The following is a 23,063-nucleotide window of genomic DNA, read 5'->3' on the forward strand; positions in this document are numbered from 1 at the left end:
CAGCAGGAGTCGGCTGACTTACGGAAGTATAATGGAAGGGGTTACTCAGCTAGGGGGGGCCTAGCTTGGGGGGGAATAGGGGGGGGGGGGGTACCGGGTTGCTGCTGCAGGGGCCGAAGGGAAACTGCTGGTGATGGGGGAGGTTGGGAGGGGGGGTCTGCCACCGCGGGGAACGGGCTTGGGGGATTCTGCGGGCACGTGGTGAGCCGAGGGAGTGCTATGGCTGACCGGCGCAGAGGGAGGGGAGGACCCCCCAGATTCGGCTGGTCACATGGAACGTGGGGGGGGGGGGCTGAATGGACCGGTGAAGCGGTCCCGGGTCTTGGCGCATTTGAAGGGGCTGGGAGCGGACATGGCTATGCTCCAGGAGACGCACCTTAAGGTGGCAGATCAGGTGAGGCTGAGAAGAGGCTGGGTTGGGGAGGTGTTTCACTCGTGGCTAGATGCGAAGAATCGAGGGGTGGCGATTTTAGTTGGCAAGAGCTTTTCGTTTGTGGCGTCGAGTGTGGTGGCGGACAGTGGAGGTAAATACGTAATGGTGAGTGGTAGGCTTCAAGGGGAGCGGGTGGTTCTGGTTAATGTGTACGCCCCCAACTGGGACGATGCGGGCTTCACGCGGCGAACGTTGGAGATGGGGGCTTGATCTTGGGAGGGGATTTTAATACTGTGTTGGATCCAGCTCTGGGTCATTCGAGGTCAAGGACGGGCAAGAGGCCGGCGGCGGCCTCAGTGCTGAGGGAGTTCATGGATCAGATGGGAGGGGTAGACCCTTGGAGGTTTTTGAGGCCGGGAGGTAGGGAGTTTTCCTTTTTCTCCCATGTCCACAAGGCTTATTCCCGGATTGACTTCTTTGTTCTCAGCAGGGCGCTAATCCCGAGAGTGGTGGGGGCAGAGTATTCGGCGATAGTCATATCTGACCATGCTACGCATTCGGTGGACCTGGAGCTGGGATGGGGAAGGATCAGCGCCTGCTGTGGAGGTTAGATGTGGGGCTTCTGGCAGAGGAGGAAGTATGTGGGCGGGTCCGTAGGGGTATAGAGGGGTATTTGGAAGCTAATGACAACAGGGAGGTGCAATAAGGGGACGTAATGGCCCAGTGAAGAGATCTAGAGTCCTCACCCACCTCAGAAACATGAGGGCCGACATAGTCTTCCTCCAAGAGACACACCTGAGGGAGCAGGACCAACTGCGGGTAAGAAAGGGCTGGGTGGGACAAACCTATCATTCCTGTTATGGGACAAGGGCCAGGGGGGTGGCGATCCTGATTGGCAAGAGGACAATGTTTAGGGCGACAAAGACGGTTACAGACCCAGGGGAGCGGTATGTCATGGTCAGCGGGGCCCTGGATGGGGCGCCGGTAGTTCTAGTCAACGTGTACGCGCCCAACTGGGACGACACGAGCTTCATCCAAAAGACCATGGCAGAAATCCCGGACATAGCGACGCATCGACTAATCATGGGGGGGGACTTCAACTGTGTACAGGACCCAAAGACGGACAGGTCAAACCCCAGAACGGGGAAAACCTCAAACATGGCAAGGGAACTCAGTCACTATATGGAGCAGATGGGAGCAGTAGACCCCTGGATATTCGCCCACCCGGGGGAGAAAGAATTCTCTTTCTTCTCCCCAGTACACAACGTGTACACCAGAATTGACTTCTTTGTGGTGGGGAAAACGGTGCTTCCAGGGATAGACAAGGTGGAATACTCCGCAATTGTGATATCAGACCACGCTCCACACTACATGGACGTGCGGCTAGAGACGGGAAGGGCCCAGCGCCCCACATGGAGGTTGGACGGTGCCTTACTAGCTGACAAGGCCTTCAGCGAAAGGATAGTGCGGGCCATAGCGGAGTACACGGAGAACAACCAAAACGGGGAGGTCTCACCCTCCACGTTCTGGGAAGCGCTTAAGGCCGTACTAAGAGGGGAAATCATTGCCTACAAAGCGCAAAGAGATAGGGAGGAAAGGGTGGCTAGGCAGAAGCTGGTCGACTCCATACTGGAGGTAGACCGTAAATACTCCGAGGCCCCGACCGTAGAGCTCCTGGCGGAGAATTACAAAGGAACTTTGACCTGCTCTCCACCAGGAAAGCAGTACACCAACTCCGCCAAGCACGCGGGGCCCTGTACGAACACGGAGACAAAGCCAGCCGCCTGTTGGCACACCAGCTGAGAAAGCAGGCAGCCACCAGAGAAATTGCGCAAATCAGAGGTACCAGAGGCACGTGGGAAACAGAACCAGAGAGGATCAACGAAACCTTCAAGGCCTTCTACCAAGAGCTGTACACCTCAGGGCCCCCAACGGGGAAGGCTGGGATGAACCGGTTTCTTGATGGACTGGACATACCAGTCGTGGGAGAGGGCAGAAAACGGGATCTGGAAGCACCACTAGCACTGGGAGAGATCATGGAGAGCATTAGCTCCATGCAGATGGGGAAGGCGCCGGGACCGGACGGATTCCATAAGACCATAAGACATAGGAGCGGAAGTAAGGCCATTCGGCCCATCGAGTCCACTCCACCATTCAATCATGGTTGATTTCAACTCCATTTACCCGCTCTCTCCCCATAGCCCTTAATTCCTCGAGAAATCAAGAATTTATCAATTTCTGTCTTAAAGACACTCAACGTCCCGGCCTCCACCGCCCTCTGTGGCAATGAATTCCACAGACCTACCACTCTCTGGCTGAAGAAATTTCTCCTCATCTCTGTTCTAAAGTGACTCCCTTTTATTCTAAGGCTGTGCCCCCGCGTCCTAGTCTCCCCTGCTAATGGAAACAACTTCCCTACGTCCATCCTATCCAAACCATTCATTATCTTGTACGTTTCTATTAGATCTCCATATTAGACTCCCTATTCCCGGCGGACTTCTACAAAAAATTCGCGACAGCGCTGGCCCCGCACCTGCGGGAGATGTTCACAGACTCGCTAGCTAGGGGCACACTGCCACCCACGTTAGCACAGGCCTCAAACTCGCTGATACCTAAGAAAGACAAAGACCCAACGGAATGTGGGTCATACAGATCCATATCTCTGCTGAACGCAGACGCCAAAATACTGGCCAAAATCCTAGCCAAAAGGCTAGAAGACTGTGTACCTGAGGTGGTCACAGAGGACCAGACGGGCTTCGTCAAAGGTAGACAGCTTACCCTCCGGGGAGAGAACACAAGAGGTGATCGTCTCCCTGGACGCAGAAAAGGCCTTCGACAGAGTCGAATGGAAATACCTCATAGAGGTACTGGAGCGGTTCGGGCTTGGAACAGGGTTCACCGCTTGGGTAAAGCTCCTATACAACGCCTCCATGGCGAGTGTACGGACCAACAATACCAACTCCCAATACTTCCAGCTGCACAGGGGCACCAGACAAGGATGCCCACTGTCCCCGCTGCTGTTCGCACTAGCAATCGAACCGCTAGCAATCGCGCTCAGGGCACAAAAAATTGGAGGGGGATCCGAAGGGGAGGTAGAGAGCACAGAGTCTCACTCTATGCGGATGATCTGCTCCTCTATATCTCGGACCCACAAAGCAGCATGGACGGAATCATCGCGCTCCTGAAAGAGTTTAGAGCCTTCTCGGGCTACAAACTCAACATGAGCAAAAGTGAGATCTTCCCAGTACACCCGCAAGGGGGGGGGGGGGGGGGGGGGGGGGCAGCACTAAAGGGGCTGCCGTTCAAACAAGCCCGACATAAATTCCGCTACCTGGGGATCCAAATAGCCCATGACTGGAAAGGGATCCACAAATGGAACCTCACCAGCCTGACGGAGGAAGTTAAAAAGGACCTGCAAAGATGGAACACACTCCCGCTCTCCCTCGCGGGGAGAGTCCAGACGATCAAAATGAACGTACTGCCCAGGTTCCTCTTCCTGTTTAGATCCATTCCGATCTACATCCCCAAGGCCTTTTTCAAAGCGCTGGACAAGCTTATCATGGCGTTCGTATGGGGGGGTAAAAATGCTAGGATCCCAAAGAAGGTCCTACAAAAAACAAAAACCAGGGGGGGGCTAGCCCTCCCGAATCTACAATTCTACCACTGGGCGGCAACAGCCGAGCGAGTAAGGGGATGGATCCAGGAGCCAGAAGCCGAGTGGGTACGGGCGGAGGAGGCCTCCTGCATGGGAACCTCCCTCCGGGCCCTCGCCACGGCAGAACTCCCATCCCCACCCAAAAAACACTCCAGCAGCCCAGTGGTGACAGCCACCCTCCAATCCTGGAACCAACTGCGGCAGCAATTTGGCCTGTACAAAATGTCGGACAAGGCTCCCATCTGCAACAACCATAGGTTCAAACCAGCACTGACTGACGCCACCTTCAAAAGGTGGAGACAGGACGGGGGGACACTGACAGTCAGGGACCTATACACGGACGACAGGATCGCAACACTGGACGAACTGACAGAGAAATTTCAGCTAGCTGGGGGGAACGAGCTACGGTACCTGCAGCTCAAAAACCTCCTACGAAAGGAGACAAGGACGTACCCACAACCGCCACGACAGACACTACTGGAAGACCTACTGGACGCAAGTATCCTAGAGAAAGGGAACTGTAGTGACATGTATGGCCGACTGGTAGATAGGGACGACACCGTACTGCACGCAACAAGAAGGAAATGGGAGGACGACCTGGGGATGGAGATAGGGTGGGGACTCTGGAGCGAAGCACTAGGGTCAACTCCACCTCCACGTGCGCAAGGCTCAGCCTGACGCAACTAAAAGTGGTACATAGAGCCCACTTAACGAGAAACCGTATGAGTAGGTTCTTCCCGGAGGTGGAGGACAGATGTGAGCGGTGCCAAAGAGGCCCAGCCAACCACGCCCACATGTTCTGGTCTTGCTCCAGACTTGTGGAGTACTGGACAGCCTTCTTCAAGGCCATGTCCAAAGTGGTGGGGGTGAGGGTGGAGCCATGCCCCATAGTGGCGGTCTTCGGGGTTTCAGACCAGCCAGATCTATTCCTGGGGAGGAGGGCGGACGCCCTTGCCTTTGCCTCCCTGATCGCCCGCCGTAGAATCCTGTTTGGCTGGCGGTCAGCAGCACCGCCCAGAGCTGCAGACTGGCTGTCCGACCTCTCGGAATCTCTCCAAATGGAGAAAATCAAATTCGCCATCCGAGGGTCGGACGACGGCTTCCACAGAACGTGGGAGCCACTCATGCAACTGTTCCGGGACCTGTTTGTGGCCAACGTACAAGAGGAAGAATAGTCGGGTGGCCAAGAATCGGGAAAATGGACGGGAATCGGGGGAAGGTAGCCCGGGGGGGGGGGGGGGGGGGGGGGGGGGGTTACGGGCTCGTTATGGGGGTTTGATGGCACGCCAAGGCCCGAAACCAAACTATAAATGAATGCCTATAAACATGTGCCTCGGCCATACTGGGGAATGTAAAAGATGTATGCTGGCTAAAGGGGGCAGCCACAATTGTTGTTATGAAGATGCTTACCTGTAAATATTCATGTTAAATTTTTGTGTTTTCTTTTTTTTCCTCTCTAATAATTTGTAATCTGTCATATATAAAATATGAAAACTCAATAAAAAACATTTAAAAAAAAACAGGGAGGTGCAAGTTGGGGTGGTCTGGGAAGCGCCGAAGGCGGTGGTTAGAGGGGAGCTGATATCTATTCGGGCGCACAGGGAGAGGGGGAAGAGGGTTGAGAGGGAGGGGTTGGTGGAAGAAATGGTAAGGGTGGACAGGAGGTATGCGGATGTCCCGGGAGAGGGGCTTTTGAGGAAGCGTCGCAGTCTCCAAGCAGAGTTTGATATACTGACCACCCGGAAGGCGGAGGCGCAGTGGAGGAGGGCGCAAGGGGTGGTATGAGTACGGGGAGAAGGCAAGTCAGATGCTGGCCCACCAGCTCCGGAAGCGGGAGGCAGCGAGAGAGATAGGGGGGGTCACGGATGCAGAAGGGAACCTGGTGCGGAGTGGTAGGGACATTAATGGGGTGTTCAGATTATTTTACGAGGGGCTGTACCGGTCGGTGCCCCCTAGGGAGGTGGGCGGGATGGACCGCTTTCTGGATAAGCTGGAGTTCCCAAGAGTGGAGGATGAGCGGGTGGAGGGTCTGGGGGCCCCAATCGAGTTGGTGGAGCTGATGGAGGCGCTGGGGAGCATGCAGACAGGGAAAGCACCGGGACCTGAAGGGTTCCCGGTGGAGATTTATAAGAGGTTCTCAGACCTGCTGGGCCCGCTGCTAGTGAGGACCCCGAATGAGGCGAGGGAGGGGGGGCTTTGCCCCCGACAATGTCCAGAGAAATAATCTCACTGATCCTGAAGCGGGATAAGGACCCCCTCCAGTGTGGGTCTTACAGGCCGATCTCGCTCCTCAACACGGACGCAAAGTTGTTGGCTAAGATACTGTCCAGGAGGGTGGAAGATGTGGTCCCGATGGTTATCCATGAGGACCAAACGGGGTTTGTGAAGGGGAGGCAGCTGAATGTCAATGTGCGGCGCTTCTTAATGTCATGATGATGGCGTCGGCGGATGGGGAGGCGGAAATAGTAGCAGCGATGGATGCGGAGAAAGCTTTTGACAGGGTGGAGTGGAGCTACCTGTGGGAAGTGCTGAGGAGGTATGAGTTTGGTGAGGGATTCATTAGCTGGGTGAGGCTGCTGTATAGTTCCCCGGTAGCGAGTGTGGTGACGAATGGGAGGAGGTCGGAGGACTTTCGGCTGTCCCGGGGGATGAGGCAGGGGTGCCCCTTGTCTCCCCTGCTCTTCGCGTTAGCGATTGAGCCCTTGGCCATGGTGCTGAGGGATTCGAAGAACTGGTTGTCGCTGTACGCAGATGATTTACTGTTGTACATCGCGGATCCGGCGGGAGGGGGATGCCAGAGGTGTTGAGGATACTTGGGGAGTTTGGGGATTTTTCGGGCTATAAGCTCAACATGGGGAAGAGTGAACTGTTTGTGCTGCACCTGGGGGACCAGGAGAGGGAGATAGGAGAGTTCCCGTTGAAGAGGGCGGAGAGGAGCTTTAGATATCTTGAGGTCCAGATAGCTAGGAGCTGGGGGGCCCTGCATAGGCTAAACTTTTCGAGGCTGGTGGAACAGATGGAGGAGGAGTTTAGGAGTTGGGATGCGCTGCCACTCTCTTTGGCGGGTAGGGTCCAGTCAGTTAAGATGACGGTGCTCCCGAGGTTTTTGTTTCTCTTCCAGTGCCTCCCCATATTGATTCCAAAGGCTTTTTTTAGGAGGGTTAATAAGAGTATTCTGGGGCTCGTGTGGGCGCGGAAGACCCCGAGAGTGAGGAGGGTATTCCTGGAGCGAGGCAGGGAGGTAGGCGGTTTGGCGTTGCCCAACTTGTATGGGTATTACTGGGCTGCGAATGTGGCAATGATTCGTAGGTGGGTGATGGAGGGGGAGGGTGCCGCATGGAAGAGGTTGGAGGTGGCGTCTTTTGTGGGTACGAGTTTGGAGGCATTGGTGACGGCCCCGCTCCCACTCCCCCCGGTAAGGTACGAGTCCAGTAGTTGTGGCTTCCCTCAAAATTTGGGGGCAGTGGGGGCGGCATAGGGGGGGGGGAAGTGAAGGCCTCAGTGTGGGCCCCGATTGCACCAGGGAGAATAGATGGTGGGTTTTTGAGTTGGCATAGGGCAGGCATCAGGCGGATGGGGGACCTTTTCCCCGATGGGAAGTTTGCGACTTTAGAGGAGTTGGAGGGGAAGTGGGGTCTCCCCCCGGGAAAACTTTCAGGTATATGCAGATTAGGGCGTTTGTTAAGCGGCAGGTGGCGGAGTTCCCGCTACTGCCGCCTTGGGGGGTACAGGATAGGGTGCTCTCGGGGACGTGGGTCGGTGAGGGTAGGATCTCGGCAATTTATCAGGTGATGCAGGAGGAGGAGGCCTCGGTGGACGAGCTGAAAGCGAAGTGAGAGGAGGAGCTAGGGGAGAAGATCGACGAGGGGACATGGGCGGACGCCCTGGGGAGGGTGAACCCGTCCTCTTCTTGCGCACGGCTCAGCTTAATTCAGCTGAAGGTGCTGCATAGGGCGCACATGACTGGGGCCAGGATGAGCCGGTTCTTTGGGGGAGAGGACAGGTGTGGGAGGTGTTCGGGGGGCCCGGCTTACCACACACACATGTTCTGGGCGTGTCCGGCGTAAGAGGGGTTTTGGGAGGGGGTGGCGGGTACCTTGTCCAAGGTGGTCGGTTCCAGGGTGGAACCAGGCTGGGGGCTTGCGATCTTTGGCGTAGCATCGGAGCCGGGAGTGCAGGAGGCGAGAGAGGCCGGTATCCTGACCTTTGCGTCTCTAGTAGCCCGGCGTAGGATTCTTTTGCAGTGGAGGGACGCGAAGCCCCTGAGCCCGGAGGCCTGGATTAACGACATGGCTGGGTTCATCAGGCTGGAGAAGGTCCTTCTTTCTGTTTATTTCTATACCTTGTTTATTTTATTGTTGGGAGAAAATTTGTTGAAAAATTTGAATAAAATTTTTTTTTTTTAAATAAATTTCTCGCAGCAGAGATTCAAACCTATTTAATAAACTCAAATAAGCTAACCAAAGCAATTTATCAAAAGATAACTTCTGCTTCTTGATTACAAACAAAATGATTAAAAAATCATGTTTAAAATGCAATTCTTACTATCTCCCAGATGAATCTAACTGGTTAAGATTCCTTACAATCTCTCCTGACAAAGTTTGTAGATATCTTGCAAAATATAACGATGGAAAAGCATGCTTAAGGACTATGTATTTCTTCATTGTCAACAATAGATTAGCCCTTTGCAGGTAAAGGCATTTGTTAGGCGACAGGTAGAGGGATTCCCTTTGCGGGGGACGATGGACAGAGTGCTTTCGGGGGTGTGGGTCGGAGAGGGGAAGGTGTCTGACATCTATAAGGTAATGCAGGAGGTGGAGGAGTCATCAGTGGAGGAGCTGAAGGCTAAATGGGAGGAGGAACTCGGGGAGCAGATAGAGGACGGGACTTGGGCGGATGCCTTGGAGAGAGTCAACTCTTCCTCTTCATGTGCGAGGCTTAGTCTCATCCAATTTAAGGTGCTGCACCGGGCCCACATGTCCGGGACTAGGATGAGTAGGTTCTTTGGGGGTGAGGACAGGTGCACCAGATGTTCGGGGAGTCCAGCGAACCACGCCCATATGTTCTGGGCATGCCCAGCACTGGAAGAATTCTGGAAGGGGGTGGCAGGGACGGTGTCGAGGGTGGTTGGATCCAGGGTCAAACCAGGGTGGGGACTCGCGATTTTTGGAGTTGCGGTAGAGCCGGGAGTGCAGGAGGCGAAAGAGGCCGGTGTCCTGGCCTTTGCGTCCCTAGTAGCCCGACGAAGGATCTTGCTGCAGTGGAAGGATGCGAGGCCCCCAAGTGTGGAGACCTGGATCAGTGACATGGCGGGATTTATAAAATTGGAAAGGGTCAAATTTGCCCCGAGAGCATCAATACAAGGGTTCTATAAACGATGGCAGCCTTTTCTGGACTTCCTGGCTCAAAGATAGGTATCTTGATCAATAGCAGCAGCAACCCGCCCCCGGGGGGGGGGGGGGGGGGGGGGGGGGGGGGGGGGGGGGGTGTGTTCCTTATTGTAGTTTCTATTATGTAACTTAATATTGTGTTAATTTGCGTTGTTGTTAATATGCTGTGTTGTTCATGGAGGTGGGGAGAATGTTTATGATTGCTAATATTATTGTTATTTTTGATATTTTATTATGGTTCGTTGTTGTATAAATTCAAAATTTTTCAATAAAAATTATTTTTTTTTAAAAAACAATAGACTAGCCCAAAAGGAAAGGAAACTAGATTTTGTATAAAACTAAAATGCATATTCGGCAATCACCATTTCCACCCGTACCCCGCATTGGGCCGAGCTACAGGCGAGTGAAGAGAGCTTCCAGCACCCGCAGTGGAGTCTGGATGTGGGACTGCTGCCAGATGAAGGGGTGTGCGAGAGGGTGAGGAAGTATATACAAAACTACCTGCAGGTCAACGATACGGGGGAAGTCTCAGCAGTGGTGGTATGGGAGGCGCTCAAGACAGTGGTGAGAGAGGAGCTGATTTCAATCCGGGCTCACAGGGTCCCGGGCTCGCAGAGACGGACCGACTGTTAGCAGAGATCCTGCAGATTGACAGGAGGTATGCGGGGACCCTGAGTGCGGAGCTCTTGAGGGAACGGAGGAGGCTGCAGGCGGAGTTTGGGGTGGTGTTAAGGCAGTGGAGCAGCTCAGAAAGGCGAGGGGGAGTGGTATACGAACATGGAAAGAAAGCCAGCAGGATGCTAGCTCAGCAGTTCAGAAAGAGGGAGGCGGCTAGGGCAATAGGTAAAGTGGTGGATGGAGGTGGTAACTTGGTAGTGGATGCGGCAGGTGTGAACAGAGCTTTCAAGGACTTTTATAGCAAACTCGGAGCCCCCCTCAGGGCTGGAGGGGATGGAATAGATGGTAACTGATGAAGTAGTTGAAGATGGAACTCTAGCAGTGATGAAATGAAATGATTGATCGTGAACAATCACAACCACCTTCTTTTGTGTTAATTATGATACCAACCATCGGAGAGTTTTCCCCGATTCCCATTCACACCAGTTTTGCTAGGGCTCCTTGATGTCACACTTGGTCAAATGCTGCCTTGATGTCCAGTGTGATATTTTTAAAGGATAGGCTTGCAGACCATGAAGGTGCAAACAAACAAGAGCTTTATTAGAAAGGTATTTACGCTACAGGCTGTTCGAACAGACTGCCCGTTTGCCCACGCAAATGGACAATGATGTCATCAATATGTGATCAGACTTGACCTTGTTCCAATTGGGAACAAACATGAATACACAATACTTTCCTCCACCTTTACATTAGGTTCCTGCAATGAAACACAATATGACATTAGAAAACATCCCATCTGGGCAGCACAGTGGCGCAGTGGTTAGCACTGCTGCCTATCGGCGCCGAGGTCCCAGGTTCAATCTGGGTCACTGTCCGTGTAGAATTTGCACATTCTCCCCGTGTTTACGTGGGTTTCTCCCCCACAACCCAAAGATATGCAGGGTAGATGGATTGGCCACGCTAAATTGCCCCTTAATTGGAAAAAATTAATTGGGTCCTCTAAATATTAAAAAAAAAAGCATCCTATCTGGCTTCATCACAGCCTGGTATGGCAACTGCTCGGCCCAAAACCGTAAGAAACTACAGAGTCGCGAACCCACCTCCCATCCATTGACTCTGCCTTGGGAAAGCGACAACAAAGCGACAGCATAATTAAAGAACCCTCCCACCTTTTCGGGATGGCACAGTGGTTAACACTGCTGTCTCAGAGCTCCAGGAACCCGGGTTCAATTCCAGCCTCGGGTGACTGTGTGGAGTTTGCACTTTCTCCCAGTGTTTGCATGGGTTTCCTCCGGGTGCTCCGGTTTTCTCTCTCAGTCCAAAGATGTGCAGGTTAGGTGGATTGGTCATAATAACTTGCCCCTTACTGTCCAAACTTTTAGGTGGCGTTACTGGGTTACAGGGATAGTGTGGCGGCGTGGGCTTAAGTAGGGTGCTCTTTCAAAACACATTCTTCCATTACTACTGGGCCTGCGTGACCAACATCTCAATTTTAAAATTCCCAACCACACATTCAAATCACTGTGACCTTCCCCCTCATCTCTTTAGTCTCAATCTCTCAATCTTCTGAGAACTATACATTTCTGCAATTCTGGCCTCGTCTGCCACCCTACTTCCTTCGCCCAGTCATGCCTTCTTCCACCTAGACCTAAAGCTATAGAATTTCCTTCCTAAACCTTTCACTGTTCCTTTTAGACACTCACTTAAAACTACCACTTTGACTGAGCATTTAATCACCAGTCCTAATAGTTCATGCCTTGCTAAATTATCTGACATCATTCCTGAAGTGCCTAGGATCACCGAACTACATTAAAGGCACTATATAAATGCTGTTGATCAACAGTGCCATCTAATAGCATGGAAGGTTGGTTAGTTATCTGTACTCAGCTTCTTTCAGACCACATCATTCGTGATCAAGATAACATGCAAGAAACCCATTCCCTGGCTTCAGCTATTATGTGTGTTGGACTAGCCACTAAGAACTATGGGACAAATCTATGTTTTTGCCAAGTTTCTTCCCTCGCTCACTAAAGAACAGACACTAAGGTTAAAATAATGACTTGTTGGGTTTGCATTCTTCTGGCAGTGAACCGAGTTGATAAGGCAATTTAGAAAAACAAGCATGAAACACTCTCCAACAATTTGTATCCCGAGGCCAAAATACTTTTGAGGGTGTGGTGTAATCAGATGCCAAGTTTATGACAAATCACACAATAACAATTTATTCGCCAACATTGGAATAAACCGGGGAAAAATAATCATTTCAAACCTAAAATTCATCAAATTCTAATGCAATTTAGTGCTTCAAAAATGGGCAAGAACAGGGATACGTGGGCTAATTACACTAGCTACACTAGGAAATCAAGGCATAAGTCTTTATTAATGCATACTTCAGAACAAATCCAGCTATTGTAGAGATTCGTATCATTATTTTAAAAATACTATTTGTTTTTTAACATTTTATATATAAAACAAAACAACCTCCAATGAAAAGAATAACAAAAGAACCCCACCTGGCAACCAACCCCCAAATAACTCGAAGAATAGCCCCACCCATTCCAAACCCTTTCCCGACCCCTTTCCGCTTTAGCAGTTGATGGCAACCCCAACTCTTTAAAGTGAAGAATAAATAGTCCCCATCTCTTTTGGAATCCCTCAATCGAATCCCCCCCCCCGCCCCCCCCCCCCCCCCCCAGGTGATTCCCCCACCTGCAGCTCCAATACACCATAAATGACCCCCAGGGGACTGGGCTCCAAGCCCATGGTGCTGAAAAAAGACCTCCAAAATTTCTCCAACTTGGGGCAGGTCCAGAACATATGTACATGGTTGGCTGGGCCTCTCCCATGTTGCTCACAAGTATCCTCCATCCCCTCAAACAACCGGCTCAGCCTCGATCTTGTCAGGTGCGCCTTGTGGACGACCTTTAACTGTATTAGCTCCAGTCTCGCACACAAAATTGAGGCATTCACCTTCTGCAACATCTCACACCACAATCCTTCCTCCAGCACCACCCGCAGCTCCTCCTCTCTTTTGGCCTTAACCACTTCCAACAACGGCGTACCTTCCTCCAGAATCCTCCCATAAATCACTGAGATGCAACACCCCCCCCCCCCCCCCCCCCTCCGCCAGCACCTCCTCCAACGAGGAGAGCGGCATCACCAGAAATGCAAGGAAAACCTTTCTGACAAAACCCGCACCTGCATATGCCTAAAGGCCTCCCCCCGTGGAATCCTAAACTTCTCTGTCAACTCCTCCAAGACCGTACACCGCCCTTCCATGAATAAATACTTTAATTTCCACAACCTCCCTGCTCCTCCCATCCCAAAACCTAGCAGCCAATCTAAACGGCTCAAACCCTATTCTTTCTGATCAGCCTTGAACCCGCCCCATAAAATGCTGCTGGAATTGTTTCCACATTTTCAGCGTGGTCACCATCACTGGACTACCTGAATATTTCCCTGGGCCACCGTTGCCAGCGCCCACAACCCCGGCCCCCGACAAGAGCCTGCCTCCATCCTCACCCAGGAGCTGGGGTAGGGAGCCGGAGGCTAAGTGGGTGAGAATGGAGGCAGGCTCTTGCAGGTGGTTGGGGTTGTGGGCGCGGCCAACGGTGACCCGCAACCCAAGTGCGAACACTTCAGCAAGAATCATGGCTTCCATATTCAACAGATATTGGCTGATACAACCCACAACAACCCACACTCCACTGGGTCCTTATATAACAGTAAAATAGATGCCTGTCCCATCGTCTCCAGGAGCGCCCCTTGAGCTACCACATCCTCAAACATCTCCACCAACAGCAGCACCAGCCCATTCAAAAACTTATTGTAAAACTCCACAAGAACCCATCCGGGCCCAGTGCTTTACCCGCCTGCATCTTTCCTACCGCCGTCCGAACCTCATCAATCTCCACTGCCTCCTCCAACCTTGTCCCTTCTTCCTCTCCCACCGTGGGACACTCCAGCCCCTCCAAACACTCACTCATATCCCTCATCCGTCAGGAGCTCAGACCTATAAAACCTCTCAGAAAATTGTTCAAATGCCCTACTTACCTGCTCCGCAGCAACCACCGACCCCATCCCGAACAGAAAAATCTCCCATGCCTCCTTCCGGTGGAGCCGTCCCGCCAGCAAGCAACTGACCTTCTCCCCATACTCGTATACCACACCCTTCCCCACCTCGCCTGGCGCACTGCTTTCCCTGGAGACAAAGGGACAAACTGACTCTGCAGTTCCTTTCTACTAGCCAAAGTTTCCGGAGTGGGATCTTCCGCATACTTCCCATCCACTTGGTGGGGATTTTCAAAATGATGTATTGAGGAAAATTTCAGTAGATGAAATTGCATACTGTTTTTGGAGTACGTGGTCAAGATTTTTTTGTGATTCAGCATTCGTAAGGGATCAAGGTTATCATAGAATCATAGAATTTACAGTGCAGAAGGAGGCCATTCAGCCCATCGAATCTGCACTGCACCGGCCCTTGGAAAGAACACCCTACCTAAGCCCACACCTCCACCCTATCCCCATAACCCAGTAAACCCTCCCAACCTTTTTGGATACGAAGGGCAATTTAGCATGGCCAATCCATCTAACCTGCACATCTTTGGACTGTGGGATGAAACTGGAGCACCCGGAGGAAACCCATGCAGACACGGGGAGAAAGTGCAAACTCCGCAGTGACCCAAGCCGGGAATCGAACCTGGGACCCTGGAGCTGTGAAGCAACTGTGCTAACCACTGTGCTACCGTGCCCCCCCTTGAATCAAGCTTTGCCCCACAGCCTAGCACAATTTACTCAGTAGAAAGCATTACACCCCACTTGGTGGTGCGATATTAGGCTGAAACACTCGTGCCAAAAAATGTCATGTGTGTTATTGTCCATGATCTTACTCTCCATCATATCAGTAGTGAAGGTATTAACAGGGAGTAGAAAACTCATCGTTGATACTAGCTCTAGCATCTCAGCAAATCCCAATAACATCCAAACTGCCATCCCCTAAACCAGGAGATTTTACGAAACATTGTCTTGCTTTCTACCAGTTTTTACAAATGAGTACTTCAAACACAGTACAAATTATACCAAGCATGACAGAACCACATTAGCTCCATGTTCCAACAAATTAAAGTCAATATACAGTAATTAATAGATCAATTAATCGCATTAGATTTGCACACTTGAGTTATCAAATACACCACACAATTGTTTTTATAAGCATCCATATTTAACAACTTCCTGAAAATCGATAGTATTGGCATGAATGCCATAAAGCATAAGGGAGCCTATGCATAACCACAGGCTTCAATTTTGGCAGTCCTCAAACAAAATGAAAAATAATTTTACTGCACAAGTCAGAAAGTTCCATTAACATTTAATGTTATACAACAGAAGATTTTATATACCTAATACAAACATTCTACAATTATGAATCTTCTAAAATCTGAGAACAGCGCAACTGATTATTCTACAGAAATCTAAACCCAAGTAAAATTGCATTTGTAAACATGAATACAGGGTGCCACATTGATCACAAACATTAGTAAGTTAGGTGTTCTGCAATATTACAATACTCGGCCAGGAGTGTGCAATATATCAAAGTCTTGATATTGATCGTCAGACCTTATGCAAACATAAAAAATAAAACCTATGGCAGATATGTCTATTTCTCAACATCCAGGTAAGTAAGTGCACACACATCGAGGCTGGCAAACTATCTGTTTTACTTTAGTGGTTACAGTTTCTAAATTCATGACACAAACCTAAAATAAAGAACTTATATACAGCAAAGGAACACAGGACACCCCACAACAGCAACCCCCCCCCCACACACACATGGTCAAGACTCTGATGAAATTCAACCAATGTAAAAATGTGATCAAATATAATGAGCTAATACTACCCAGTTTATCAGTAGTTAATGATGGATGTTCCTCTACCTTGCTCAAATACTGTGTGGGAGTAACATCTAACATGAGCCTATGTCTGCATTTATCATACTGCATGCAAAATATTTATGCTATTAGACACTCTTGTGAACCACGTCATTATCCAATAGTGATTGAAGTTATAATGGATCATTCAATTGAACATCTTTACTATTTTAATGGTTATATTTGTTATATCACTTTCCATCACTATAACTGCATTATAGCAAATAGTAACACAGCCTATTGCTGAACTTGCTATACATTATTTATAAAGGCTAATGAAACTCTGTAGGTAGCAATTAAGTCCTGTCTTCCAGGTGATATCCACACCTGAACTCCTTGAATAAATTACTCCATTGTTATTCATCCTTAACCAGGTATCATCATATATTCAAGTAGAAATTTTTTGAAAGTGGTTACATGAATGTAATTATTTAATCAAGTCGCTTAAATTATATTGTGCAGCAAGGCTGTAGTCATAAATACATTTGAAGAGAAACGCTTTAATGTGCAGCAACTTGAAAGTGGCATTGTAAGGTTTTGTGCACAAGGTCAAGCAGTATCTCACACAATTTGTCTTCATACAAGGTTGAGAAAAGTCCAGTCAGGAATCAAACGGGTTACAAAAATTGCACAAACATTCCACTAGATCTTGTAAAAAACATGAAAGAGATGTAAAAGGTTCAATGTAAAGTTTCTACTGTGACACACATTCCCGCCAGCTTTCTGCTAACATTTTTTTAAAAAGCTCTGCATAAAAGCACAAACATTTGCACAAAACTTTCTTAGTATGCATGGAAGAGGGCAGTATAACTTGGGTCTTAATGCAGATATACATCACAGATGAGTAGGATAGCAAAATTGCAGTCTAAAGCCCAAGTAACTTGTAGTCATCAACAGAAACATCAATATTACATTATATTTTACTGTTCCCTTTTAATCACTCTTGGTATTTATTAATATTTATAATATTCAGTACATGGTTTCTGTTTTGCACGATAGTTTGTTTACATAGCAGTCTTCGCAGACCCAAACGGTTAGCATGCTCTGACATTCACACAATGACAACCGAGGAGATATACTGAGAGCTCGGTCGTACAGTCCACAATAAAGGTGCGGAACCAGTTGAGGAGACACTTTACGATGGAGGGGATGTCAGTGTTAACACCATTGTGAGAATCATGGGTTTAAGCCGGGGGAGACGGATTGTATATACAGGAGGTGGAGAGATGAGGCTGGTGAGGGCGAGGGATTTATATTTGGAGGAGAGGTTCACGATACTGGAAGATGTGCAGGAGAGGATAGAGCTGCCAAAGGGAAGCAAATTTAGGTATATACAAGTGAAGGACTTTTCACGGAAGGTGTGGAAAAGGTTCCCCAGGCTGCCAAAATATGTCCTATTGCAACGGCTGTTGCTTCCGGACGGGGAGGGTAAGATTGGGGACATAAACAGGCGGCTGGGGGAGAGGGGGTGAGGATCAAAGAGAAATGAGAGGGGGATTTGGGGGGGTGGGAAAGAGATAGGTTGGGGAGTGTGGAGTGACGCACTGCGTAGACTGAATTAAACCTCAGAGTGTGCGTGGATGAGTGGGTACACAGGGTGCATGTGACTCGAGCGAGGATGAGTGGGTTCTTCCAGTGGGTGACAGACCAGTGAGAAGTGAGCGAGGGCCAGCAAACCATGTGTATATGTTCTGGGGGTATGAGAAGTTGGAGAGGTGCTGGGTGGAAGTGTTTAGGACGCTAGCAAGGATTGTGTAGGTAGAGGCCGTGCCCGACCCTATGGTGGTGATTTTTGGGGTATCGGAAATGCCGGAACTGATAGAGGGGAGGAAAGCCAATGTGGCGGCCTTCACCTCTCTGGTTGCCTGCCAAAGAATTTTGTTGGAATGGCGGTCGACAACACTGCGGGGGGTGGCGGCCTGGCTAGGGGACCTGTATGAATTCCTCCAGTTGGAGAATATTAAGTTTGATTTGAGGGGATCAGTGGATGACTTTGAGACGTGGTGGGATTGTTCCCGACCATATTTGAGGAATTGTTTGGTGCGGGGGGAGGAGGGGAGATGAAAAGAGGGAAAAACTTGTAGAGACTATAAAATTGTGAGTTTGGGAGAATGTTCCCCAGATTATTTATGCTTTTATGTTTTTGAATATGTTTGGAATAAAACACATTTTCTTTTAAATTCACATGAGAAAATTACCAGAATGTCATTACCGTAGCTTTATTGGAAATAACCTGCAGTTAATTACCAAAAACAATTTGTGCAATGTATATCAGAATCTTAGACACATCGCATCTTGACATTTCACTTCTTCCATGAACGTCTTTCACGACTGTGGAAACCTTTCAGATTTCATGCTCAGGTGCAACGGTCATTTCAGATGTCCCAGTATTAACAACAATATCATTTCAGCTAAATCAACAGGTTTACAATAACATGAATGGTTCAGAGGCAACAATGACCTCAGATGAAATTGTTCCAGCATTGTGAACACAAGACATAACCTGCTACAAAACTGGAAGAGAATACATGGGGATCAGTTTCAGGTTAAAAAAAAATTAAATAACAGGCTTCTTGATTGTGACATTGACATCTGACAAACTTGGGACATAAATAGTTGCAAAATCACCCGAACCCTACCAAGTTTCAAACCTCCAACCACTTACCACAGGGTGCAACTTCAGCTACTTAAGAAAAATGCAATTGAACAATCACAAAAGATAGACACTGTACCTGAACTGGTAGCCTCAGGGTGTGTTACTTCAGCATACACTTCAAATACCTTCTCTGGATTTTCCCTGCATCAAAAAAAAATAATTGTTAGCATTAATCAGCCAAAGAAAAACTGAATTGCTGAAAAGCGGCACAGCGATTAGCACTGTTGCTTCACAGCGCCAGGGTCCAAGGTTCGATTCCCGGCTTGGGTCACTGTCTATACGGAGTCTGCAGGTTCTCCCTGTGTCTGCGTGGGTTTCCTCTGGGTGCTCCAGTTTCCTCCCACAAGTCTCGAAAGACGTGCTGTTAGGTGAATTGGACGTTCTGAATTCTCCCTCCGTGTACCCAAACAGACGCCGAAACGTGGCGCCTAGGGGCTTTTCACTGTAACTTCATTGCAGTGTTAAGGTAAGCCTACTTGTGACAATCAAGATTATGAAATCTCGCAGGGAAATAACAGCAACTTGAAGTTGCCCCAAAATCCTGCAGTCTTCAGTATAACATTACACCAGCCTGCCCGCTAAAAGCATGATTATCAAGCTTTATGCAATGTTCCTTCAATTCTGTTGTGAATTATTTTGGGGTGATTGTTCCCATTCGGAAGTGTTGCAGCAGGTTTCAAACTTTTGCTGAGAGTCTGGGAAGAAATGATGACAACATGCTGAGTGCCAAATTTTGCAGTCATATGCAAGCACAGCCAGATATTTTAAAAGGTACAATCAAGCGCTGTAAAATCCAGCTCCTGAAAAGGAAGGCTTTTCCCCCAAATTTCAAATCTTTATTAAAGGATCCATCATATTCATAAAAGAATCATTTAAGGAATTACATTAATGGCCTTATCTGAAAATGCTTCACATTTGTTTCATTTTAATATATCAATGTGAAATGCAAAGTCATAAATATAAGGTCCAGGTTTTAAGCAAATCAGTTAACAAGCAGAACAGATTACAGTTTTATACCAATTTGGATCTTGCAACAGTTGAAATTATTTGATATATTTCATCAACAATGATAAAAATCATTAACATTTGTTGATTACTTTGTACATAGAGATTTTCAGGTGAATTTAACAAAGGGGTAAAGGAAGTCACTGACAACCTCTGTACCTAAAGGTGAACAGTACGGCTGGTATTTTGTTTTATAAAATTAAGAGTATCCAATTCATTTTTTCCTCCAATTAAGGGACAATTTAGCATGGCCAATGCACCTACCCTGCACATCTTCGGGTTTGTGCGGTTGAGACCCACGGAGACACAGGGAGAATCTGCAAATTCCACACGGACAATGACCCGGGGCCGAGATCGAACCCAGCTCCTCGGCACCACAATACTGCTCAGATTCCTAATAGCACTACCATCATGCTTACAGCCATTAGACTAAGTTAGTCACTGTAGTTCCTCAAATCATTCAGGAACAGAAAAAGCTTAGCATTTATGTTGAATGAAAGACCTTAAATTTCAGACAGACTTATGACATTGATTAAATTAATCAAATTTGTGGCCAAGCAACCACAAAAATTCATGCAATCTATAGCATGCAGGTTTTCAATATGGCCAATCAACTACACAAGAGAGGAGACACAATTTATAGATGAGTATTACAGTGACAGGATGTCAGCAGCAGTGAACTATGATCTCAATTATCACTTAGGAATTAGGGTTATAAGATTTTGTTTCCTCTCACTGTTGATTTTCTCCTTTTCTGAAGGTTTGACTTGCAGCGGGGTTGGCATTGATTATCTCACTCAAGTACAAAGAGCCTTGACAATTAATGTTGGCAGATTCTTTCCACACTGAGCTGGCATGACAGCCAAAAACAATTCTGCCTTCAATGATATTCACATGTGAGAATCTCAGATTAATTTGCCCCTCCCAAGCCAAGGCCACTAAAGGCAATTGTGCTGCTCTTGAAAGTGAAACAATTTTTCCTGGTCTTTCACAAGATAAAACATGAGCCCTAGGGAGGGTTTTATTTTCCTTGGAAAAATAAAAAAGTTACTTAGACACCACAGACAGTTATTCAATGCATTGGTATAACATTTTAGCCTTGTTGTTTGTATTCTTTGGTATTGAGATGCCATACCAGGATTTTGGAGCCTGGTTGAATATTACATGTTATCACAATTATTATCAGGCCAATTTTGACTCTAGTTCAGTAAATAAATGTACAAACAGATCAAGTACATTCCAGTTTCAGTACTGTGATAGTTATTGCATGCCAATTATCTTTAATATTTCCCAAATAGCAGAGGAGAACAAAAGCAACAACGGTCACAGCTCCTGATCACTATCAAGTGACTCTTGATGGAAAGTTTTGTACAGAAATTGGAGAGAATAAAATTGTCCTCAGTAGTAATTCCTCCAAGTCAGTTCTATCGCTCACTGTAAATGATCACTTAGGTATCCTACCACAAGATGCTAACTTCCATGGAAGCATGCCAAAATATTAATCAGTACATGAAGAATTAGTCAGGGAAAATTAGGAAAACTTGCAAGGCTTCTTCTACAGCATCTCTCAAATCCACTTAGAACGGCAAGGGCAGCAAGTGCATGGAACCACCACCACCAAGCTCCCTGCCAAATTACAAACCACTCTTACCTTGAGATACATACAACGTTACTTCAGTGCCACTGGGTCAAATTCTGGAATTCCCTATCAAACAACAGTGCGGGAATACCCTCACCACAAAAGCTTCTCTGTTTCAAGAAGGCAACTCACAAACACCTTCTTCAAGGCAACGAGAGGTGAGCAATCATAGGATCCCTACAGGAGGCCATTCGGCCCATTGAGTCTGCACCGACCCTCTGAAAGAGTACCTATCTAGACACACGCCCCTCTCCTACCCCCGTAACCCAGGAGCCCCACCTAACCTTTCCAACACTAAGGGGCAATTTATCATGGTCAATCCATCTTACTTGTACATCTTTGGACTGGTTAAATGAAATTGATTTTTAAAAATTAAACAAATCAGTACTAAATCAACATTTAATCACTTTCGAAAATAATTCTTATTCAGGGTCATGATTTTTTTTTAAATGTATTTTATTCCAATATTTTAATACAAAAACATAAATAATCCGGGGAACACGCTCCCCAACTCAGTACAGTGACAAACAACACCTCGAATATGGCCATGAACAATTCCCACCGTGCCTCAAAGTCCTCCACTGAACTCCCCAATTCAAACTTAATTTTCTCCAACTGGAGGAAGTCATATAGATCCCTTAGCCAGGCCGCCATCCCCGGTGTCGTATTTGACCACCATTCCAGCAAAATTCTTTGCCGGGCAACCAGAGAGTCAAAGGTCACTCCATTGGCCTTCCTCCCCTCCGTCAGCTCCAGCTTTTCCGATGCCATACAAATCACCAGCATCGGGCCCAGCCCAACCCCTACAATCTTCGACAACGTCCCAAACACTCCCAGCCAGTAACTCTCGAACTTCTCACAACCCCAGAACATACGTACGTGGGTTGCTGGTCCTCACCCACATGTCTGCCACCCTCTGGAAGAACCCAGTCATCCTCGCACACAAGGAGGTCAAATTCAGCCTACGCAGTGCCTCATTCCCCATCCTATCTCCCCACCGGCCCCCAACTCCTCCTCCTATTTCTCCTTGATCCTCACCACTTGCACATCCTCCTGCTCTCCCAGTCACCCATACATGTCCCCAATCTGACCCCCCCCAAACGTCCGGAAGCAGCAACCGTTCCAAAAGGACATATTTCAGCAGTATTTGAAACACTTTCAAAACCTTCTGAGCAAAGTCCCTTACTTGTAAATACCTAAATTCACTTCCCTTCAGGAGCTCTACCCTCTCCCGCAGCTCCTCCAGACTGGAGAACCCCTCTTCCAGATACAAATCCCTCATCCTCACCAGCCCCACCTGTCTCCTCCTCCTAAACATACAATCCGTCTCCCCTGGCTTAAACCCATGGTTCTCACACAAGGGTGTTAACACCGACATCCCCTCCATCCTAAAATGTCTCATCAGCTGGTTCCACGCCTTTATTGTGGACTGTGCAACCGGGCTCTCAGTACATCTCCTCGGTGCCAGTGGTCACGCCTCCGTCACCATGGCCTTCAGGCTGGACCCCCTACAGGACTCTTCCTCCATCCTAACCCATTCTAACCCCTCTCCTTCCCACCACCGCTTCAATTACTCCACATTCGCTGCCCAATAGCAGGGCAGCAAGTTCAGTAACGCCAATCCCCCTTTCTGCCTCTACAGCAAGGCCCTCTTCACTCTTAGCACCTTTCCCGCCCATAAAAACTCTGAAATGGCTGTCCAAGTTCCGAATAAAGGCCTTTGGAATAAAAATCAGGAGTGTCTGGAATATAAAAAGGAACCTTGGTAGGACATTAATTTTCAACACTTGAACCTTCCCC

General features: G+C 48.5%; 1 protein-coding gene across 8 annotated transcripts in view; it reads right to left on the reverse strand.

The window, feature by feature from the left end:
* The window catches only part of LOC119955553 (DENN domain-containing protein 1A-like), a 641,178-nt gene that overhangs the window by 604,827 nt on the left and 13,288 nt on the right, over positions 1 to 23,063 (reverse strand). For all 8 annotated transcript variants that reach the window (XM_038781844.1, XM_038781841.1, XM_038781843.1 and 5 more), the window contains exon 2: positions 18,696 to 18,760. In XM_038781844.1, the coding sequence (XP_038637772.1) occupies positions 18,696 to 18,760 (65 nt within the window). The remainder of the gene's footprint in view (positions 1 to 18,695; positions 18,761 to 23,063) is intronic.

This window comes from Scyliorhinus canicula, chromosome 21 (genome assembly GCF_902713615.1).
Source record: "Scyliorhinus canicula chromosome 21, sScyCan1.1, whole genome shotgun sequence".
Lineage (NCBI taxonomy): Eukaryota > Metazoa > Chordata > Chondrichthyes > Carcharhiniformes > Scyliorhinidae > Scyliorhinus > Scyliorhinus canicula.